Source organism: Carya illinoinensis, chromosome 16 (assembly GCF_018687715.1).
Source record: "Carya illinoinensis cultivar Pawnee chromosome 16, C.illinoinensisPawnee_v1, whole genome shotgun sequence".
Lineage (NCBI taxonomy): Eukaryota > Viridiplantae > Streptophyta > Magnoliopsida > Fagales > Juglandaceae > Carya > Carya illinoinensis.
In genome coordinates, this window is record NC_056767.1 from 26,277,183 (window position 1) to 26,291,820 (window position 14,638).

General features: G+C 32.2%; 1 protein-coding gene and 1 long non-coding RNA gene across 2 annotated transcripts; both read left to right on the forward strand.

Moving 5' to 3' along the window:
* The first annotated feature begins 204 nt into the window (after nt 1-204).
* Nucleotides 205-4,396, forward strand: LOC122299752. Its single transcript, XR_006239755.1, has 4 exons — nt 205-332; nt 636-778; nt 1,875-2,321; nt 4,169-4,396. It is a non-coding gene; the product is annotated as an uncharacterized LOC122299752 (long non-coding RNA).
* A 2,804-nt stretch (nt 4,397-7,200) lies between these two features.
* On the forward strand, nt 7,201-11,842 carry LOC122299751. The gene is made up of 6 exons (XM_043110181.1): nt 7,201-7,346; nt 7,650-7,792; nt 8,893-9,053; nt 10,127-10,213; nt 10,551-10,709; nt 11,564-11,842. The coding sequence occupies exons 2-6, from the start codon at nt 7,663-7,665 to the stop codon at nt 11,660-11,662; spliced, it is 636 nt and encodes a 211-aa protein (XP_042966115.1). The 5' UTR covers nt 7,201-7,346; nt 7,650-7,662; the 3' UTR covers nt 11,663-11,842.
* The last annotated feature ends 2,796 nt before the right edge of the window (nt 11,843-14,638 follow it).

Consider the following 14,638-nt stretch of genomic DNA (forward strand, 5'->3'; position numbering starts at 1 on the left):
ATGCAGATAATTTAACGTCACCGTTAAGAGATTCATGAATATTGCAAATATCGTTTTAAGTCTTAAAATGTTATTTGTCATCTATCAAAAAATTAGGATCCAATTTTGGCGAAAATAATGTTACTTATTGTCTTCATTTTTATTTTCTTTTTATTATTTAATATTAGGTTATAAGATGATAAGAGAGTAATAAATAAATAAATTGATGAATCTTAGCAAACACCATTCAGAAAGATTTTTTTTTTTTCCCTCGACGTAGTACCTCTCGTTTGGAAGACCACAACCATCTATCCATTAACGGTCTCCAACCCACCAAGAGCTCGCGCTTCCAGGTACTCCACCTCTTCCTTCCTCTCCTTACTGCAAATTTACGCTTCTTTTTCACCACCCTAAAAGTAGTCATAGATAATGCTTATCTTCGCAGTCGAGGGACAGTGAACGATAGAAAACTATAACATGAAAAAAATTGTTTTACTAAAAATCAGTGGTCTGGCACCTGGGCCATGCCTGTGCTTGCTTCATAGAAACATTCCTTGTAAAGAAATTAACTTCAATTTTACTCCCCCACTTGATGCCTTTATGTGCTAGTTTCTTTCTATGTGTTTTAATTTGGTTTCTGTTTGTGTGCTGTGAAGAATATTCGCAGGAATGACTGCTCTTCATCATGGAAATATGAATTGCAGCATCTTATGTAAAAGGGGAGTGGTTTCCTTTGTGGGTTTTGCGGCTCTTCCATTTTCTCAGCCGAGGGCGAGTGCCTTTGAAGGTTTGGTGAGAGGTCAGTTTGTTGTTTCTTTTCTTTCTTTTAATTGTCGTCAGATGCGTATCATGAAGAAGTTTGGATTATTCTAATAGGATTCTTTGTTTTTGAAAGTGACTAACTGGATCGATTGAGCTCTGAACTGATCTACTAGGAAAAAGAATCTTTAATTGTTCTTGAGTCGTGGGTTGTTTTCATTTAGCTGGCTTATTTTCTCTACAACAACCACAAGTTTTGTACCAACATGTTAGAATTTGGGATGAGCAAATCTGAGCGGCAGTTATAGATGAATGAAGATAAGCATAACTTTATATATATAAGTTATAATTATTATTATTGTCTTCTTGGATCCTCTTTGAGTATCATTGAATTTTAGTTGTAATTTAGCTGTTTCTCATATTTATATATTATCAATTTCTTCTTTATTCCGAATACATTCTTACACCATTATATATGTCCCTTCATCAACTCTCACTTTGGTACAAGTTTAAAAACAATTTAAGGTTTTAGTTAAAGTTTCTCTTTCTTCCCAACTATAATCTTACCTGGGAAGAGTTTTTGGAGCCCATATAATAATGTCCTCATACCGTGGGAAATGTAATGGTGCAAGCAATAACTGTATTGATAGCGGTTGCTTACATGGCTTGGTACGGCTTTTTCCAAAGGTGCACCTACAACCCTCTTACCGTTAGATTTGATCCGGGCTCTTTATTGAAGTTTGAGTCATAAGGATGAGGCAAGAATTATGCTTTTCAAAATTATTTTCTCTTGCGTAATCAAATTCTTAACTGATAATAAAGCCGGATGCTTGACATATAGAAATTATGACAGCCATAAAATAGGATACATGTTTTGACACATGATGCTCAACTATCATCATTAGACATCTGTTGACTATTAGTCCGCTGTTATATCTGGTCATGTCACAATAATCTAGACAGGTTTCCCAACAAGTCTCCGATTATCATTACTACTTTTTTTTATTCATTTATAGGTAATTATTTTTTACAAGAAGCCTTTGTGGTGCAGTTATAAGTCTTTATATAAATCAAAGTTCATTGCTTATATAACCATATCCTCAATTTGATGATTCTATATGTTTTTATTAAACAAGGAGGACTTATTAGTCAAAGCTTATATAGAAAGGAGAGTCCTATTTTTCTGGCAAATGGATCCAACCGCGTATTGTCAAAGAAACTGATCCTTACCATCCCCAGAAGCAGCCCTTCTTCAAACTCCAGTGGTAGTGACAATGACTCCTCTAATCAGGCCAAGGTATGTACAGGCAAGGACTAGTGAATGATTTTGTGTATGGAGGAACCAATAAGATCTATTTACTTGTAATCATATATTGGTCTTTAAATGCTTGATACTTGCTTTATTTTGTTTCTATTTGATTCCATGTTTATTCAAAAAGGAGATGATACATCAAGTTATGCTATGGGTTAAACCCAATTGGTTAAGCTTAAAACAAAATTCAGACTTTAACACATTTTGACTCAAAAGCGAATTTCATTAATGGGTGTGATCCTTTCAGTTTGCTGATAGTGTCTACCTAGTGGTACACCTAGGGGTGTAACCGGTCCGGTTCGGTTCGGTTTTAGACAAAATCTAGGACCGAACCGGTAGGCACCGGTTTTACATTTTTTAAAACCGATTACGCACCGATTACCCTCCTAAACCGGTATTCCGGTTTTACCGATTTCCGGTCCGGTTTTTCGGTTTTAATAAAATATATATTTATTATAAAAAAAATCTGTTTATAAAAAAAAAAAAAACTGCTATGTCAAAAAATTCTACTAAAAAAAAAACTACTATATAAAAAGACTGCTATGCAAAAAAAAAAAGTGCTATGTAAAAAATTTATGCTATTAGTATAGCTTTAGTATAGCTTTATATAAATTATATGCTAATATATATAATTTATATTTATCTACTAATGTCTTATGTACTTATCAAAAAAAATATAAAGAGTTTTAAGTGTATTAGGCCATTAAAATTTAGTAATAATATTTGAGTGATTTTCTTTCTTTTTAGGTTCTTACTTCTTATGAATCTATGATAAAATGTTATTAATAAATAATATATATTTATAATATTATATATTTAAAGCATATGATCAATTAAATTTTCATGTTTGAGATTAAATTTTTATTTTATAAATTAAAATAACACTATCTTATATAATTTATATTATTATATATTATATATAAAAAATTATATATAATATAAAATATATAACATATAACATTAAATAAATAAATAAATATACACATATTAAATAGTACCGGTCCGGTCCGGGCCGGTCTGGTCTAAAAATGGCCGGAACCGAAACCGGACCGGTTCCGGCCGGTTTTTCATTTTATGAAACCGGTTCGAAACCGGCACAACCGGTCTGATCCGGTCCGATTTTTTGGTTTACCGGTTAAAATTTATAACCCTAGGTTAGGCCTGAGCAGAAAATCCGCTGACCCGATCCACCCGAATGACCCAGACCGACCCGACTGATAAAATGCGGTTTGAACATATTGTCGAGTCGAACCCGTGAAATGCCGGTTTCAACCCGTTATCGTGTTTTAAGCAATTCGAATTTCGAAACCCTAGCTAGCCTACCCATTCTCTTCCTCATTCCCCGTTGCCTCCATTCCCTTTGTCTTCCCAACCCAATCTTTTCCCCAAGCAACATCTTCTTCGATGAGTTCACTGCCGAAGCAACCCAACTCCTTTGTCTTCCCAATCCATTCCTTTTGACGAGCTGTGGTGAGAGTCTTCATGATCATCTGGCTTCACAACCATCATGGTACTTGCAAAAGAATGAGATTTTCCTCTCTGTTTTCACAAGTCTAACAACACAAACCATGATACTCATCTCAGTTCTTCTCCACTGTACCACACACGGCGTCCATTTCTTCTCGGTAAGCCCCACGGGATCTATATTTTTCTTTCGTTGATTTTGCTGTGAAACACCACCATCTTTTCGGCCTAATTTTGGTTGCTTTGTCAGCCCTGAAATTTGTGTTGCTGTTGACCCAACCAACCCCGTAGACTAGCTTTTTGATGCTCAGTGAGTATGTTCTTGAAGCCTCTCCTTTCTTCTTTCTCGAACTGATGTACTTGTGAATAAAATGTTGACTGTACCCAGTGAGCTAAGGGTCACGATTAAATGAATTCCGAGAGGAATACAAGCCGAGGTTGAAGAAGATGCACGAGAAAGACAGAATGAGAGCAATCGGTGGTGTCCTCTGTCGGCAACATGGTGGATTGGGTTTTTTGCTTCATTCTAATCTTGATTTACGGGTTGACCCGAGTTCAGGTCGGGTCGAACCGTGTTGATTCCATGCTAACGCGGTTCGGGTCGGGTCGGACCAAAAACCCAAACAGTTTGGACGGGTTGCAGGCCTACCCTAGGTACACCTTGGGTCCTATGCTGTGTCCATGGCTCTGGTTAATGCTAGAGTTTCTTTGGAATCCTTAAGTTAGAATGAAGCATAACTGAGAGCAGTATTTTATGATCATTTTGCCTGTTTGCTTCTTCTTGCTTGACAAAATATATATCTTGTTTCAAAAGTGAATTTGGTTAACGAGTGGTCCTTTCGGTTTGCTGATAAACAGTTGCTAATGGTACACCTTTGGTCATATGCTGTCCCCATGGCTGTGTTTAATGCCACAGAGTTGCTTTGGGTTCCTTTAGTTGTAAGGAAGCATAACTGAGAGCAGAGGGGAAAAAAAAACTGGAGATAGTGAGATGAGAATTTTTAGTTTTAGATAAAAATTTAAAATATTATTATTATTTTAGAATTTGAAAAAAATAATTATTTATCATATTTTGTGTGAAAATTTAAAAACTTTATAATAGTAAAATGAGATGATACAAAAATTTTATATTATCCTACTTGCCAAACTTGCTCTTAGTGTGAATAAGTGAGTGCACTTTTATAGAAAATAGTAGAACTCACTATTAAAAAATAAGTTTTCTTATATGGGTCTCAAATTTGATATTTTTAAAATGATGTAAAATTAAATAATTAACAAATAATTTATTATTTTTGCTTATATTCAAATAGTTTAACGTCACTTTTAAGAGATTATAGAAAGTTCTAGGGTGTATAATGTTAAAATTATCCTAAAGTATTTAAGCTATACGCACTTCTCTTAAAAGTAGTAGAATTTATAATTAAAAAATAATTTTTTTATGTGAATCTGATATTTGTATTTTTTTTTCAAAATGAATGTGTAATACTTGCATATTTTTAAACTGTAAAAATTATTTTTTAAAAATAATATATAATTTTTTAATTATTTTTTATAATTACATAGCGTTGCAACTACAATTCAAAGCAACGAATATAAATATGTTGCAGTTGGTGTACTCTATTGCAGCGCTTCTTCTCTATTTGCAGCGATTTAATTACGTTGTAATTAAATAAAAGCAACGAAAAAAAATTGTTGCTTTGTCGTAACCTATTGCAGCGTTTTTATTGTTTATTGCAGCAATTAAGTGATGCTGCAATGAGTAACAACAGCAGCGCTAAAATGATATGTTGCTTTTGACGTAGATCAATTGCAGCGCTTATAGATTAATTTCAGCGATTTTAAGTGTTGCAAAAACCTACAAAAACAACGAACCAACTATAGCGCTGCTGTTGTTAGAAGTCTATTGCAGCGAAATTTAATGATATAGCAAGGATAAATTTCGCTGCAATTGATCTATTGCAGCGCCAAGCCAATCATATGGGGTGGCCTTTTGCAGCGTGAAATTATTGAATTTGCAGCGGTATAAGAACGCTGCAAATGAAGGCTTTTTCAGCGTATTTTCAATAACGTTGCTATTGATCAAAAATATCATATTTATACTATCGAAGATGCAAGGAGGGTAATAACACTGCAATCGATCAATTACAGCATTTTTTGTAGGTATTTGTAACGATTTTAGGCGCTGCAAAATGGCGAATTTCTTGTAAAATAAGTCACGTGTAAATAATATTATCACCCATATTTCACTGATGTATAATATTTATAAAATATCATTATAATTATAGCATTTTTTAATTATAAAATAGATATTTCTATGAAAATTAATTTATTCAATTAATGGGGATCAATTCTTTTCTCAAAGTTTCCACACTACTGAGCATATCTTTTACCAAATTTTACTAAATTTTAATTTTAATTCTTCCAGGTAAGATCACGATAGTTAGTATAAATAAAAACTATGGCCAAAGCTCTCATAATTTCCGCTGTAGCACAATGGTAATTCAGAGTTCCTCTAAATCCGGGTTCGAATCCCGACAGCGGAAATTAGTTTTCATTACCATTCCATAAGTTTGACTTATTTCAAAAAGGGAAATCGCCGCAAAAGCCACCGAAGCACTAATGTCAATTCTAAACTTCTTATAGAATCCGGGTGCTGGGAAATTTTTTTTATTTTTCTAAATATTACTCTTTGCTTTATTTTTATTGTAAAATAAATATAATAAATTATATAAACTCATGTTATTTTATAGATTGTATAAATTCTTTCTGTACATAATATTTCTCTATTTAAAAGCTATGCCAAGGTGGACGTCGGAAAGATTGAATAATACTAGTTGCACAGATAGGTTTAGATAGTGAGATGAGAATTTTTAATTTTAGATAAAAATTTAAAATATTATTATTATTTTAAAATTTATAAAAAATAATTATTTATCATATTTTGTGTGAAAATTTAAAAACCTTGTAGTAGTAAAACGAGATGATACAAAAATTTTATATTATCCTACTTGCCAAACTTACTCTTAGTGTGAATAAGTGAGTGCACTTTTATAGAAAATAGTAGAACTCACTATTAAAAAATAAGTTTTCTTATATGGGTCTCAAATTTGATATTTTTAAAATGATGTAAAATTAAATAATTAACAAATAATTTATTATTTTTGCTTATATTCAAATAGTTTAACGTCACTTTTAAGAGATTATACAAAGTTCGAGGGTGTATAATGTTAAAATTATCCTAAAGTATTTAAGCTATACGCACTTCTTTTAAAAATAGTAGAATTTATAATTAAAAAATAATTTTTTTATGTGAATCTGATATTTGTATTCTTTTTCAAAATAAATGTGTAATACTTGTATATTTTTTAACAGTAAAAATTATTGAATGCATAAGACTTGTATATTTTTAAACTGTAAAAATTATTTTATTAAAATAATATATAATTTTTAAACTATTTTTTATGATATTAGATAATTAAAAATAATTTATTATCTTTGCTTATATGCAGATAATTTTAACGTCACCGTTAAGAGATTCATGAATATTGCAAATATCATTTTAAGTCTTAAAATGTTATTTGTCATCTACCAAAAAATTAGGATCCAATTTTGGCGAAAATAATGTTACTTATTGTCTTCATTTTTATTTTTTATTATTATTTAATATTAGGTTATAAGATGATAAGAGAGTAATAAATAAATAAATTGATGAATCTTAGCAAACACCATTCAGAGATTTTTTTTTTTCCCTCGACGTAGTACCTCTCGTTTGGAAGACCACAACCATCTATCCATTAACGGTCTCCAACCCACCAAGAGCTCGCGCTTCCAGGTACTCCACCTCTTCCTTCCTCTCCTTAGTGCAAATTTACGCTTCTTCTTCACCTCCCTAAAAGTAGTCATAGATAATGCTTATCTTCGCAGTCGAGGGACAGTGAACGATAGAAAACTATAACATGAAAAAAATTGTTTTACTAAAAATCAGTGGTCTGGCACCTGGGCCATGCCTGTGCTTGCTTCATAGAAACATTCCTTGTAAAGAAATTAACTTCAATTTTACTCCCCCACTTGATGCCTTTATGTGCTAGTTTCTTTCTATGTGTTTTAATTTGGTTTCTGTTTGTGTGCTGTGAAGAATATTCGCAGGAATGACTGCTCTTCATCATGGAAATATGAATTGCAGCATCTTATGTAAAAGGGGAGTGGTTTCCTTCGTGGGTTTTGCGGCTCTTCCATTTTCTCAGCCGAGGGCGAGTGCCTTTGAAGGTTTGGTGAGAGGTCAGTTTGTTGTTTCTTTTCTTTCTTTTAATTGTCGTCAGATGCGTATAATGAAGAAGTTTGGATTATTCTAATAGGATTCTTTGTTTTTGAAAGTGACTAACTGGATCGATTGAGCTCTGAACTGATCTACTAGGAAAAACAATCTTTAATTGTTCTTGAGTCGTGGGTTGTTTTCATTTAGCTGGCTTATTTTCTCTACAACAACCACAAGTTTTGTACCAACATGTTAGAATTTGGGATGAGCAAATCTGAGCGGCAGTTATAGATGAATGAAGATAAGCATAACTTTATACATATAAGTTATAATTATTATTATTGTCTTCTTGGATCCTCTTTGAGTGTCATTGAATTTTAGTTGTAATTTAGCTGTTTCTCATATTTATATATTATCAATTTCTTCTTTATTCCGAATACATTCTTACACCATTATCTATGTCCCTTCATCAACTCTCACTTTGGTACAAGTTTAAAAACAATTTAAGGTTTTAGTTAAAGTTTCTCTTTCTTCCGAACTATAATCTTACCTGGGAAGAGTTTTTGGAGCCCATATAATAATGTCCTCATACCGTGGGAAATGTAATGGTGCAAGCAATAACTGTATATAGTGATAGCGGTTGCTTACATGGCTTGTTACGGCTTTTTTCAAAGGTGCACCTACAACCCTCTGGCCGTTAGATTTGATCCGGGCTCTTTATTGAAGTTTGAGTCATAAGGATGAGGCAAGAATTATGCTTTTCAAAATTATTTTCTCTTGCGTAATCAAATTCTTAACTGAGAATAAAGCTGGATGCTTTACATATAAAAATTATGACAGCCATAAAATAGGATACATGTTTTGACACATGATGCTCAACTATCATCATTAGACATCTGTTGACTATTAGTCCGCTGTTATATCTGGTCATGTCACAATAATCTAGACAGGTTTCCCAACAAGTCTCCGATTATCATTACTACTTTTTTTTATTCATTTATAGGTAATTATTTTTTACAAGAAGCCTTTGTGGTGCAGTTATAAGTCTTTATATAAATCAAAGTTCATTGCTTATATAACCATATCCTCAATTTGATGATTCTATATGTTTTTATTAAACAAGGAGGACTTATTAGTCAAAGCTTATATAGAAAGGAGAGTCATATTTTTCTGGCAAATGGATCCAACCGCGTATTGTCAAAGAAACTGATCCTTACCATCCCCAGAAGCAGCCCTTCTTCAAACTCCAGTGGTAGTGACAATGACTCCTCTAATCAGGCCAAGGTATGTACAGGCAAGGACTAGTGAATGATTTTGTGTATGGAGGAACCAATAAGATCTATTTACTTGTAATCATATATTGGTCTTTAAATGCTTGATACTTGCTTTATTTTGTTTCTATTTGATTCGATGTTTATTCAAAAAGGAGATGATACATCAAGTTATGCTATGGGTTAAACCCAATTGGTTAAGCTTAAAACAAAATTCAGACTTTAACACATTTTGACTCAAAAGCGAATTTCATTAATGGGTGATCCTTTCAGTTTGCTGATAGTGTCTACCTAGTGGTACACCTTGGGTCCTATGCTGTGTCCATGGCTCTGGTTAATGCTAGAGTTTCTTTGGAATCCTTAAGTTAGAATGAAGCATAACTGAGAGCAGTATTTTATGATCATTTTGCCTGTTTGCTTCTTCTTGCTTGACAAAATATATATCTTGTTTCAAAAGTGAATTTGGTTAACGAGTGGTCCTTTCGGTTTGCTGATAAACAGTTGCTAATGGTACACCTTTGGTCATATGCTGTCCCCATGGCTGTGTTTAATGCCACAGAGTTGCTTTGGGTTCCTTTAGTTGTAAGGAAGCATAACTGATAGCAGTAGACTTCATCAAACACACACACACACACTAGCAAAAGAAAGAAACAGCGAGAGAGCATTGTTAATTTGGGTGAAAGATTAGTGTTACTACTTGTCCTCATCTGGTTTGATAGGAGTGTCGCTATTCCCAATGTTAAGGTTCCTTTAGTTAAGGTTCCTTTAGTGAAGATTGAAAGTATGACTTCTGGATTTCAGAATTCATTAATTTGGGTGAAAGATTAGTGTTACTACTTGTCCTCATCTGGTTTGATAGGAGTGTCGCTATTCCCAATGTTAAGGTTCCTTTAGTTAAGGTTCCTTTAGTGAAGATTGAAAGTATGACTTCTGGATTTCAGAATTCATTAATTTGGATGCTATTTGGATTTCAGAAGTCATTAATTTGGATGCTATTGTTAGACTCATAGCAGTCCAAGAAGAGAAAAAGTAAATAGAAGGCATTTCAGTAACTTCTTTCATAACTTCTTCTTGTTTCTAGAGCAGGCACCATTTGGTTACACGAGGAAGGATGTTTTACTAATTGGACTTGGAGTTACTGTCCTGGGCGTTGGCTTGAAAACTGGATTGGAGGTATTAGCCTCTCTTATGTAATCATTTAAACTTTTTGGTGCACTTGATGCCTTTTTCTTTTTGTTTTACACTTTAGCTATGTAGTGAAGAAATATAATTTTGTTAGATATGTTGTAACATTGTTGGAAAATCATTAAGTAATATATCTAAGAATGTAAAAGAAAAATAGTGACTTCTTCTCATAATTATGCCCATTAATGATATTTTCACATTATTTTTTCTCATATATATATATATATATATTAAAAGTTATGTAATCAGTAATAAATTCAGTGCATCAAGGTGGTTCACTGGTCGTCCATCCATGTAATTGTTCCAGTCATGATTTCATGTGCAGTTTATAGGAGTTGATCCTCTGCAAGCGGGGAATGTAGTTCAGCTCGTACTGGTTTTGGGCCTAACAGTTGGTTGGATTTCAACATATATATTTAGAGTTTCAAACAAAGAAATGACATATGCGCAACAATTACGAGACTATGAATACAAAGTCATGGAGGTATTACTTTCTTAAGATTTATTTTGTTCTGATAAAAAAAAGATTTATTTTCTTCATACTTCTAGCATAATCTTGATCAAAACAATGGTTCTTATCTGCCACAAATATATTACTTATTTCCATTTTAGTTTCCCTGGTTCTCACTTATATTTTCAATTGAGAATGTTCGTAAATATATATTGTGAAGTCCAATGCTCTCTCAATATAATACCTTGATACTTTGATTGATAGTTCATTAGTTTGCTTATGGATGGCCCAACTTCTTATGTAGTAAAAAAAAGTTATTGCATATGGTTGATACTTATCCTCCTGTGCGATGTGGATATCACCGAGATGTTGTTGTACTATGCAACTGTTTGTAATTATACAGACATTGTGTCCAGAACTGTCTTGTATCTATTCCTTTTTTTCTTTTGTGAATTCTCAATCCTATTTTTAGGAATTTGCTTCATGTTACAGGAAACTAGAATTTACTAATGATTTCCATGATAATTGGGAAAATCTAATTGGAAAAAGGTTTCCATCAGGTTGTTTGTCTTAACAGCTCAGCAGCTTAAGTGCACTAATTATGATCATGCAGCACCTCATCATTAGAATGGGAACATGTTTTCCTCATTATTTCAGAACTGACACTGAACAGGATATATATTCTCCAGCTCCATTTAACTCGTCTTGAATGACCTTCAGTAATATATTTTGATGACTATCAGTCTAACAACCTTCAGCAATGGTTACTCTTGATTTCCTTTTCTACTGAAATAAATGGACCTTGTGTGATGCAGCTTTTTTTAACGAGTCGTGTAGAGTTTTTAGCCATTATATTTGTCCCTAATACTGGATTGGCATTTTTGCAGAAGAGGTTAGAGGGCCTGACAGAAGCAGAGATAGAAGCATTGCTTGAACAAGTTGAGGAAGAGAAGAGACGCCAAGCCAGTGGTGAGCAGGTTAATTAAGTACCCTCTCATACATGTCACTAAAACATAAGCACAGTAATTTATGTACAACTCTATGCTATACAGAGTAGTTAGATCAATATCATAGATGTTTTCTTAAAGATATATAACAGGATATGTTAATGCAAAATCAATTTTATGATAGTGAATGTTTTTCCAGAGGCCAGAAACCTCAAGCTATTGAAGTCTTACTATTTATATGATTTAGCAATGTTTTAAAGGGGCCATTCAGGAAGATTGAGGGTGCAAGTTAGCTTCATAGAATGGAAAAAATTGTTCAAGTTCTCACTTGCCTGGTGGATATAGCTCCTTTCTTCCTCAGTAGACTTTTTGATTCCCCAATTAATATGGAAGGGATTTGGTTCAGTCCTTTTTCTCGGGGAAAAAAGAGAGCAATGAATGAAAGAAATAGAAGCACTTGCTCCAACAACATCTTAATTAATTATAAATTGTAAGGGAAAAAAGTCTTTTACTCTATGAAAGTAAGACATCTTTAAGTAAGGCATTATTATTTTCTCTTACTTTGCCATTCATTTTCTAGTTTGAATCTGCAATTTTTATTTTATTTATTTATTAATAAAATAAGTGTAAGAATGGTATTTTTAGCCAAAAGTTAAAAGTTTAGCCTCTTCTTTTTTTTTTTTTTTTTTTCAAATGAAAATTCGAGTCAAAACAATAAAATATAGGGTAGATTATTTGAATCAATGCTTAAAGAAAGACCTTTCGATTAAATGATTATATCTAAACAATTTTTTATTTTAAATATTCAAGGAAGCGGACATCAACTTAAAAGAAAAGAGTAATGCTACTTATCATTTAAATTTTTATTATTTTCTCATTATTTTATTATGTGAACTTTTATAATAAATAGTTTTTAATTATTTAATATCATATTATAGAATGATGGGAGAATGATAGAAAAATAATAATGAATAGATCTTTTCATTAAAATTATTGTGGAATTCTTGCAGATATATTTTCTTTTGCAATATGATGTACAGTGGAAAACTGTCTTGCTGGGAAAGGACAAGGGAAGACTCGTATTTTCCTTTCCACCTACACAAATGTCAAGCCCTCCTTTGACATAAAGGACTGTTCGCAATGCACTTAAATCTAAAAACAATTACTGATTGAAGATGACAGCCAAAATAATTTCAGTCTAATTTCTGGCCTTTTTCCTTTTTTCCTGCAAATACACATGCAACGCACTCTTCCAATTACATATTGATGTAGATCATTTCTGGATTTAGTTCATCTAAAACTCTAATCTGAATTTTAATACTTACAATAAAAAATAGATTGATAAAGAAAGTATATTGTATATAGCTTCAAAGAGATTCTACAAAAATAAATTCACAAATTAATATAACTTCATACATTAAATCTACTTTATAATAAATATAATTTTATAATCTAATATATCACATCTAACCAAGGCAGCTTGTGAATTTATTTTTGTGGGATCTCTTTATATTTCAAACATTTCTCATTGTATAATATTTATTTGAATATTAAATGTTTTAAAAAAATTCACTTGAAAGATCCCAATTTGGAAGTTCTACTATAGGTCTAAAATTCGAATGTAACATCCATGACCCAGATGAGGTCGGAGAGTTACCAACCATCACCTAAAATCATATCTCACAGTACATATATAAACTCAAATTTTTTAATTATACATAGATATCATTGTTTTAGACCAACTACTCCAAAATAATTAACTAGGAACACTACATAGCAAAGTTTTGAATACCGTACCAGAGGCCGTATGGGTCAAGATACTTAAACGAAATATTTTGGTGTCAGTATTGTTTTGTGTACCTTTTCGGAATAATCGATATATGAATAAATTATATATATAAATATATAAAAATTATATTTCAAAATAATAGTCTATATGAATAAATTATATATAAATACATATATATATATATAAATTATAAATAACCTGGTCTAAATTTGGGATCAAAAAATGAGTTTGCAATTTAAAGAAATGAAAAAAAAAAAAGTAAAAGCAGAAATACCGGCCAGTACAAGCCGAAATATAGACCGGTACAGGCCGATATTGGTACGGCTGGTATTTGGAGTGATACGAAATATATGTAACACCTATACCTAGCCAGTGGCCAGTATGAAATATACCGACTGGTACGGTACGGTATTTAAAACACTACTACAAAGTGTCAAAATAAACGTCAACCTTCCAAAATAGCAAGATAACATAACAAAACAAAACTACTGAATAAACTCTCCAATAATCAAAGTGCTCTCTTTGTACTTAATCTGCTATGCTCACACAGCTTTATCCATACTTTCTATTCTTGATCCTCAGTCGAAATATCCAAAATATCTGAAAATATTGTGAAGATAAGGGGTGAGTTATCAACAACTCAGTAAACTGAGAACATATACTAGTATGTAAACATAAGTCTTTTTATAGAGTTTAGAATGCAGAACAAAACTTTTCAGTTTCAGAATACAAATCCCACAAACATGTTATTAGAACATTTGAGTGGCATTTTAAACTGTTCATATTAAAAAACCCTTTTAGCTTAGTATGACTGAACGTCATCATCTTATTATATCATATCGTTTCATATCATATCAGAGACCATATTTAAGCAATGGTAGGGTTGTCCTATCTCTGGTGGCCAAACTAGGCAAATTCAGAATGTGAATCTTCCCTTTGTTCATTCTCGAAATCTCGAGTGTGCACACAAGAAAGACCATGCAGAAAAATCATTTTGTTTCCAAAATAGGTGCACTCACATTAGAAATGTTGATACCAACTATATAACAGAATCACAATCATCGTATCAGAATCAGAATGTCATGCAAAAGGTTTTTCAATATCATATCAAACAGAATTCTAAATAGATTCATATCATTTTCACATATCAAAACAAATTTAGAGCATCTTTATATAATAAGTACAAATTTTCAAATTTCATATTCATTTTCTTTTGCACAGTTCAG